We start from the raw sequence: 10,047 nt of genomic DNA on the forward strand, positions 1-10,047 counted from the left end.
ACACTTCAAGTTATTTATTGTTAACGTTCACTTGGTTTTGAAACATATACAGCAGCCATCACGCATTTGTTCCTTTTTTAACTTACAAAAGAATAAAGAAAACATGAAGGTGGACGTAATAACGATTATTATACAGTTAAACGTCTTCTTGTGTGTTAGCCAAATATACAAGTCCCTACTTTATTTATTAAGTCTAAATGAATACATTAGTTTACAATATTAATATGATAAAATACCAGGTTATCACCGCAAATGAGGAGTGGTAGTTAGTGTACTTCAGACATGATCCCACCTTACTCCAAGTCCGCACTCTAATGAAGCAGCATTCCTTTTTGTTTCAACAACATAGACTACGTTTAAACATCATGAGGAAGGTCCAAAACATGGTTTACGAAAGGTCCAGGAACGACACAATTGCTTTGAAGGGCAGCCATTTCTGCAACGTTCAAAAATAGACTCCCCTCTTAAAGATGTCAAAAAAATATGCCCTGATCAGCTGGTGCGCCTCTGCGCCTTGTCCCGCTCCACCACCGAAGGCCCACATGTATGTGTGTGTGTGTGTGTGTGTGTGTGTGTGTGTGTGTGTGTGTGTGTGTGTGTGTGTGTGTGTGTGTGTGTGTGTGTGTGTGTGTGTGTGTGTGTGTGTGTGTGTGTGTGTGTGTGTGTGTGTGTGTGTGTATGTATGTATGTATGTATACATATACATACATACATACATATGGGCTTATCCGCAGTTATAGAAAGAGTGACAGTAACTGTAGTGAGTCCTACCACGTCCTGCCGTACAGGAGGTTTGAGCTGACCATGTTACTGGTGTAATCTACAGCAGACGTGTCTATCTGGGCCATGTTGAGCTGGCTGTGCAGTGAGGGGGGGCTGGGCGACATCTCCTCCAGGTCCAAAGCGTTCACCTGCTGCTGGTTTTGATGCTGGGAGAGGCTGCTGGTCGGGGATGCGAGCACAACTCCGTTCTGTTGTTGACTTTGTTGTTGGTTCTGTTGGACCTGTTGCTGATTCGGCGTCGGTGTGTTCGAGCCGTTCTGACACGGTTTACCGTCCTTTACCAGAACTGGCACGGCTACGCGCCGCGGGGACTGCGCCTGCTGTTGGCACAGGTTGCCGTCCTGTTGCTGCTGCTGTAGCTGCTGAGCTGCCTTATCCTTGGCCTGGCGCTTCATCTTGTACCGGTGATTCTGAAACCAGATCTTCACCTGGGTCGGCGTCAGGTGGATCATGCTGGCCAGGTGTTCCCTCTCGGGCGCCGATAGGTATTTCTGTTGCTTAAACCTCCTCTCCAGCTCGTAGACCTGAGCCTGCGAGAACAGAACCCGCCGTTTCCTCCTGGGCGCAGCGTGGAGAGCTGGCATGGATTTGGTGGCGTCTGCCATTCCTGTGAGACTCCCCATGCCGGTCATGTTCATACCTGTGGAAGGTCCCATGAATCTAGAAACTTAAAAATATACATACATATACGTGCATTCATTAAACAGAAGAGGAGAACACTATTTCGCCTTTATTGATTATTGGCTTTTGTAAGTGTTAATTACGAAAGTTGGAAAGAATTAGTTTTACTATACTAACAATAATAAAATAATAATAATAATAATAGTAAAATAATAATAATAATAATAATTATAAAATAATAATAATAATAAAAACAATAATAATTACAAAAAAGTCGAACCATACTTGAAAGAATGATCTCCTTTTCAGTTTAACAGTCATACATTGTGATTTAAAATTAAGGATTTATCACAATAGTGTAGAATATTTATATCCCTGTTCGATAAAATAATCCAAAATTAAATATTTTAAAATTCAAATATTAAATGCTTTGCTTTTTCCTCTCTCGTAAAAATTGCACTTTTATTTATTTATTTATTTATTTCCATTCCAATGACCGAATGCAGTATCTCAAAAGTGTGTATAAATAAAGAACTTACTTGTGGAGTATCTTGGATCGGGGTTAGCGCTGTACCACCCTGTTGCTGCTGCACTATTCCGCATGCTTTCCTGGTACGACGGCAGATCTCCCATGTTGCCAATGCTTCCATTGCAGTATCCCCCCATTGCGCTGTGGGAGAACTGGGAGACGGTGTGCGGCATGTGATAAGTGGTGGCCACGGTGGCGTTATGGCCCATAGAGTGCTGTTGCATGCCGGTCTGAGACACCTGAGGCTGTCGGTAGGCTCCCAGTGGAGAGGTTAGATTCCCTGTGCCGTCCATGCCACCAAACTTCTTGTAGGTCTCCTCGATTGGACTCAAAATATCTGTCACTGAAAAAGGCGTTGTGTGCTTTGGGCTCAAAGACATGATTCAGAAAGCAGGTAGATTTTTGTGTTCGAGCAGATCAACCGTGTTGTTGTATCGGCTCTCTCCTTGGTGGATGTCTACGTAAGAGAGTGCTTGTAGTGCGCCTGAGATCCTATTGATCGCCTTGGAGAAGGAGGCGAGCCCTGGGCGCTCTTAGCCCGGGTTTATTGGAGCCAGGAGCCAGGTTTACGACAAACACAGGGGGCGGAGCGAACTCCTAAACCATCAAACAATAGGCATTGACATTTTGGTGAAATTACTCATGAAAATATATTTTCTTTAGACTAAGTCGCATATATAGAAAAACTGACGCTCTATATTTATAATTCTGTCCCTTGTGACAACTCCACGCTGCTGAGAATAACCCATTATGTTTTGCAAATCAGCTGATCTGACAACATATCTATTTTGCGTCAGTAGGGAATTCCACTCTTTCTAGAAACTTTGAGAGCACTTTGAACAGACATAAGGGCCACAGAGTATCATCAAAGAGGTACAATGAAGTTTTATGACCGACTCATTTATGCTTCTTAAGCATCATTTTTACCACACCAAAGAGGGACAAGTCCAATAAACTCCAATTGACAAAAAAGCTGAAAAGGAGCGGCGGTAGAGACACAACCTGTGAGTACACCTATACCTAAATAAGGAACAGGCGAGGCAGAGAAATATTTATGAACTAGATCTGATCGTTCTACTGCAGTCTCTCTTGTACTTATTCCTCATGGGAATAATTTAGACCTCACAATATAATATACATCTATTATTTAAAAAAAAATCAGTTGATTCATTAGACGTAATGAAATTTGGTGACAATATTGTGAGCCTCAAACCCTCGAATCTGGGCATCCCGCATTAAAGGCTCTTTGCAGTCTTGACCTGACATTGTAATCTGTGAGCAAACTGACTGGCGCCAGGGGAGGAATCAGAGGAAGGGAGGAACAACAGGAGGGTCATGCGAGAAAAGAGGTACTACAAATTGTAATAATGAGGTAAAGCGCTAATATAGATGCACGTTATAACCTAACATGTGTCCCCTATGGATTTATGGCACATTTTTTTGCCTATAGCTAGTAACCAACAGAAGTGTGCATACATTTATCATGCAGCGCATCACTATCAGCACCTTACTGGCGCAGGTGTGCTGCAGTGAAGTTGTTTTCCAGACGTGAAATGTTATCATCTTCCTTCGAAGGAAGGAAAACACTCGTCTGCATGAAGTCACTAATGCAATTTGGCATAGCATGGCACCAAGTAGCTGCCTTCTCTAATTGAGCATTTGAAGATGTGACATGGTCAGCCATCAATTATAGCGACATATCAAGAACACCAATCTCCGGTTAAGTTGATTGTAATAAATTAGAGATCTTATGCAGATTTCAGTAGCCGAATTACTTCTACCCTTTTCCTCAGATGCCTGGACTCCACGGCGGATTTGAATTGAAGTGCTTGGACTTTATCGTTGCTGAGGAAAACAAAACAATGCGTGCGTATTCCAAAGTCAGCTGGCGATGTCAGAAAGACACTGAAGAAGAAGGGAAAAAAAAAACATGAATCTTGAAGGCTTTAAAATCTGTCTGAGAGGATAAGTTCAAAAGGTTTTCACAAAAAACATTAAAATTTAATATTATAGACAAAATATCAATGGTTAGAAAGACAATTAACTTCCTACATAAATTTCATGCGTGCAAATATTCATCTGCCTGTCCAGAATCATGTGCGCCTTTTCGTCTGTTTTCACAGAGGCAGCATGTCGGCTTTTCAGGGCCAAAAGAAAGGTAGGCCTCGGCCCAGACCTCTAACATTATGTAAATGAGACAAACCTCTCAACCTTGTGGATTACTGAGTCAGAGTGCAGGACCCTGAACCACAGACCCTCCACGTTGGGATCACATAAAAATCTGGAGCTGGTTAGCTGCATGCTTATGAGAGCCCATAGTTCACATTAATATAATTTTCAAACGAGTTAACTTCCATAGAGTGAACATGATGTGATCAGTGGAAGTGGAACAAACGGACGCGCCAAAGAAGCTTTGAAGAAGGCCCAGCAAAGGTTTGTTTACGCATCTTGCATCTTTTTCGAGAAAATCATTTTAATCAGAAGCCTTTTTGGATCCGTTTTAGAGCTTGGTGTTGCATTACAGTGTAGCCAGTGTCTGTGATACTTACTAATAAATAGCATACAATTTATTGATTCATCTCAGCTACAAGCACAATATCTTGGTTACTGCAAGGCGACGGCAAAATATTTTATATTCCCAGAACTACATACGGGGACGACGTGAAAACCTGCTTTGCAGCTGATTGGTGTTACCTGCAATTAAATTTTTAAATGCTGAGCTTTAATTTTCAGACTTGTCAAACTTTCATGGAAAATATTAAACAAGCTTGTTTTTCCCCCCAAAAAAGACTTAATGTCTAAAGTAAATATTAAACGACAGTAAATTGTCCGTTTTTTATGTATGCAAGAAAAAATCTGGTGACATGCAAAAGTAGCCTCATGTATCAAAGAAAAAGGATGTTTCATATGGACATTACAACCAATTTCCCATTATGTGAAATCTAAGCGTTCAGCCGGCCACTTAGATGTTGTTATCAGAACAAAATAATTGACCATTTACGCCTATATAGATATATTATAGACAATCTTTTTCCGATATCATCTTTGTTCCCCACCCCCTACAGCACAGCAGATGGACCAAAGCATCAGGTTGGTGAATTTCTATTCTCCATCTCGTCCTTGCTATACCCTGAGAGATGTGGAGAGATAGTTGAAGGACCAGGGTCCTGACCTGCAACTCGCAATCTCAGTGACCGAGTAGAGTGAAGAAGACGTGGTTATTTATTTAGTCTCACGGGCCTCACATGGTTAATCTGCCTTTTACCTTATAAAGCGTGTAAAATGCTCAGACGTAAAATAAAATAAAATAAAAGACAATGTGTAAAAACAATGAGAGGTTTCCAGTTGTTTCTTCGTCTTTCTTTTAGTAAAGTTCAGATTAGAATGTGAAAAAATAATAAAGAAATACATTAATTAACGGTTTTATTGTGTCACTGCTGTAGATTAAATCTGAAGTGCACAACTATAAAAAAAAAAAAAACAATTCCACCAAATTTTTGAGCGCGTAATTTACGCACAACCTGTGTACACATTTACTAGTCGTCTTCGCCACCTCGGTTTACTGTTAGATTTGTAAGGATTTGTCTTTACTGAAGAAAACGATAAGTCTGTTTTCTAAAACGTTTAGACTGTTTTTTTTAAAGTAACGATTAATGGCGTGGTTTGCTTCGCAAAGTATGTTTTTTTTTTAAAATCTCTCTTATCCGGATTGTAATTAGTCAAAATCTAAATCTGAAGAGATATGTTTATCGATTCCATTAGATAAGATACCAAGCAAGAGTCCTCTAATTCTTGTGGATTCTTTAAAATGAATTTAATGTCCGGCAATCATGGAAAATCAATTTCTTATTGTCATTTGTTGGCGCACAAAAAGCGGTTTAGGTCAGTGACAGAAATATAGGCTCATAGCAAATTGTTGGAAGATCTACAAGATAGTTTCTTCCAAAACATTGAAAGACGCGTCCGTGCGTCATTACGCATGAGATGTAACACGTTATTTAGTTTTTTGATGTAGTAGAAACGAAACCAAAACTTCAATTATTGACAATGAAACCGCTGTCGCAACATGACAAATTGATCATCGTATAGAAGTGAATATTTCAAACTGATTCGTCTTATGGCCGGTCTAATTGTTGAATTGGTATGGAACTGTGTGGACAAAAATTCCACACCTGCAAACAGCGTAGAACCATTTAGATCAAATACTTTCTCTCCTCTTAAATCGCCGAACAGTGTGAGAGTGAAAAGCGGGCAGGTGCATATCTTTCAGCTGCACTACTTGAAACGGTGCGGTTCCTTGGCTAAGTAGGCTAAAGGTCCTCCCAAGAGGAGAAAGTATGTGACAGGCCTCTTGAAGACCGTATTCTTCTGTAGGAGTTTTCTTTCATTCACAATTAATGTCGCTTGATGGACGAAATGATGCTAATAGGGCACCAAAAAACAGAGTATGGACCTGTACAGGATGCTGAGCAGAATCTAGGATCTGGAGAAAGAAGAAGAATTTCTAGCAGTATTTCAGCAAATAAGATATTCTTTAGACTTCATTGTATGATGTGATGAATTCATTCACGAAGATAATGTTTTATCCACTGAGAACAAAATAGAATTAAATTTGAGATTAATGTAGTTTAATTTTTAATTCTGTTCACAATGCTATTGGTAGCTGTCGAAGCCAATTATTGAATTTTGTTAAATCCATGTCTGCCTCACTTGTCGAGGAACAAAGTTTTTATGAAACTTTCAAGCCATCGCAGTGAGATGCCAAAGAAAACGTCTAGTATATGATACCATCATTTTAAAATCATAATGCAAAATAATAGGGCAACTATTAGTTTGCCACTTTTGACGGAGGAGAGAAAATCACAGAAATGATTCATGATAAGTTATTGCTTTCAGAAAGACATTTTGTTCCTATAAGCTCGCAGTCATTCATCCTGATGCGCCTTACTTCAGGTTGTTTGCTCTGTTGTTTCTTGCTTGACAAAGGATTAGACTACATGGTGGTCATCAGTCAGTGCCCCCATACCTTATATTGTTTGTTCAGAAAACTAAAATAATTTACATTGAGTTACAAACATTACGTTTATCAGATGTTGTGTTTATTGTGACAGTAATCATAAACTGAAAATGTAATTACCTTACACACTTCCAGCCCATAATATCACGTGACTCAGAACTCAAATGTTTGCTGAGAGCTCTCATTTTCTTTCTAAACGTTAATGTGATCGATCTTAGGGAGTTGTATTGTATGTAAGTATTTTTCCAGATCATAATCTACATAAAACAAATACATAAACAGCAAAATACTCATTTAAAAAATGTAATTCTATCCTTCTCTTTGTCACCTTGCACCACTTTTTCAAAAAGCCAGCAAATTCCATCTTTCTGGGTTTGTAACAGATTGAACCACCGGAAAATGTTTTGGACTCAGGGTTCTGTGAGTGCTGCTTTCATCTGCATTGTTTGGAGTGGCAACAATTTAACAAAACTGCTCTTCTCTGCAGCAATTATAAAAGCACAGCATCAGATTAATGCAGATTAACAAAGTTCTGGGGGTGCCTGGTTCGTCCACTTCTTCGCTGCATTAATTGTGGCGGCAGTGAGGGCAGGTAAACAAAGCTGTTAGGGAGAATGGTGGTGACTCAGCCACGGCTCACTCTTTGTTGGTTACTCATATGGCAAAAAAGGCCTCCACCAATCCATTCCTGCGTCAGTCACCCTTGGCAGGCGACTCTTATGGTAAAGTGATGTCAATTTGATAACATATCTTACAATGGTCATTTCAATATACTGTACATTTTATTGATACACTTGTGTTTAGGCAGCGGACGGTCACCAAATGAGATCACCAATGACACACACTATTTGATAACTTCAAATGGTGTTTCCTGACACTTGAATTTTAATATTTTGACAAATTTGTATCACACTAAATTAGATCAAACAATAACCTTAAAGAGTGCATAATTTGAAAAAAAAATTCTTAGTTTTCTGTCAAATACAATGACAAAAGTATTTATTGTTAAAAATTCCTCACCTTTTTGGCATTATTGTATTGTGTAAATTGTGTACTCCTTCAAGTCATTTCCATTATCTAGCTGGGAAGTTTGAATTCTGTTGCCATAGAAATAATTTATACAAATCGTTTTAGACAGACACCATGTATGATAGGAGAACTAATAATAATAATAATAATAATAATAATAATAATAATAATAATAATAATAATAATAATAATAATAATAATAATAATAATGTAATGTGTTTTACACTCTGAATACTGCAGATACCAGCAGCATCAATCTCCATCGAGTGTTAACTGATGTTCATCTATGCCAGGAATTCATTTATTCTGCTTGTTTTTATCATAACTGTGAAGAGATGTATCTGTAATCAAAAGTTTCAGAGCGCTTTGAGTGCTGTGTGTGGAGACGGAAACTTTTAAAATAGCTTTGCAGCTCAGCAATGGAAATGTGAACAGAAGCTGCATATCAATGCAGTATTTTTACCTGTCTGTTTATACCCACTTTGGGATGCTTTTATGCAGTAGGCCACCTGATAGCCTACTATTATTTAGATAAATCCAAGTAAGAAATCACAAAAGTACTTCATGTTCTGAATGTACTGATATCTACAAGCACTATTCTGCAATTTACTATGAAGTTTAGAATATAAAGCCAAAGCCCATTTTTACTGCTTGGTATAAAGGATTTAAAGTGTGTGCACTCCCTGAAGCCTCAGCTGTGTGCTGATGGGTTAAAACTCATGAGGCTGAGACATTTTTTGCAGAACTATTTAAAAAATATTTAAGACTAAACAGACATTATACATATTTTATATTTTTATATTATAAAATAGTTTTATTAATTACACGTGTACAGAGCCGCAACTGCTGTACTTCATATACTGCAGTTTCTGAATGAAACATCGGAATATTTTTTCCAAATTTGTAGTTTTGTGCTTATTCCAGAATTATCTTTTCAACATCATTACAAATGGGTTCTATAAATTCACATGTCTTTGTCCAATAAAACAAAAGATTAATTCATATGAGCCATTTCAAATAATATGTTTTTGGTTTTATCAGTCAGTAAGCACAATGTTTTTGTTGTTTTTTACTTTCATGTTATTTTTTTAATATCATTTTATTTAACTCTTTTTTTGTTTGTTATTTAAAACAAACAACTGCAAAAAACCAATGGCGATTAATTGTACTTTTAAAACCTCTTTAATCAAAACTTTAAGTTCCTGTATAACTCAACTTCAAACAGAAAGAAACAAAAAAGGCATTTTGGTTTCAGTGGCTTGTTCAAGGCCATTGTTTGTTTTCCATGATGACTTTGAACCAAAACAATTCAGCCATCATTCTGACAAATGGCTGTTGCTCCGATATACACTATATGCATATGTACTATTTTGGCAACAGGTTGTTAGTTATAGGGTTCACTTACCAACCTGCAGCTCAAGGACACCCATTATTATTTAGTATATGCACTGACTTAAGATAATAAAGTATCTTATATAACTCTCTGTTCCAAACCACTGGTCCTTGCAAGATTTTTATTAGCTGTTCATAAACATCATATGGTTAATATCATTAGTGGCATTAATGGAAAATATGAAACCATAATATATTGGCATGCAATTCCTTAACTCACATATTAACACTTTTGTTGCCTTACATCCTCACAGAATTCCTGAAGTTTTGGTTTTGGTATTTTAGCCCTTTTTTTTTAGTGGCCCCATCTGGTTACTCCTGCACAAAATTACTAGGTACTCCAGGGCTTTGAATTTAACATAATTTCACCCCAAGTCATGGCATAGATGGGAATCCAGTATAAAATGTTGGTTTGTAGCCTTTTCATATTGTGCAGCACAGTCATATTAAAATATTTGTAGTGCACACATGCAAAACTGTTAAAATGATTTGTGAGTAAGTACATTAGATGCTTTCAGCACTTCCCCGGTGGCCATTTGAGGAACTGCAGCTGGAAAAATGTCTAATTTGAGTTTTTCTTCACTTCAGCGGTTAACCTACCCTTTATCTTCATGTTTTCCACCAAATAAATCTATTTATGGTACGTTAAGCTGAAGTAAGTGAGGTAGGTGACAAT

General features: G+C 38.0%; 1 protein-coding gene across 1 annotated transcript; it reads right to left on the bottom strand.

The window, feature by feature from the left end:
* Positions 1-767: 767 nt before the first annotated feature.
* On the bottom strand, positions 768-2,313 carry nkx2.4a (NK2 homeobox 4a). The gene is made up of 2 exons (XM_068339366.1): positions 1,944-2,313; positions 768-1,450 (listed from the first exon to the last, which is right to left on the bottom strand). The coding sequence occupies exons 1-2, from the start codon at positions 2,311-2,313 to the stop codon at positions 768-770; spliced, it is 1,053 nt and encodes a 350-aa protein (XP_068195467.1).
* Between the last annotated feature and the right edge of the window lie 7,734 nt (positions 2,314-10,047).

The sequence above is a fragment of the Antennarius striatus genome, chromosome 17 (assembly GCF_040054535.1).
Source record: "Antennarius striatus isolate MH-2024 chromosome 17, ASM4005453v1, whole genome shotgun sequence".
NCBI lineage: Eukaryota > Metazoa > Chordata > Actinopteri > Lophiiformes > Antennariidae > Antennarius > Antennarius striatus.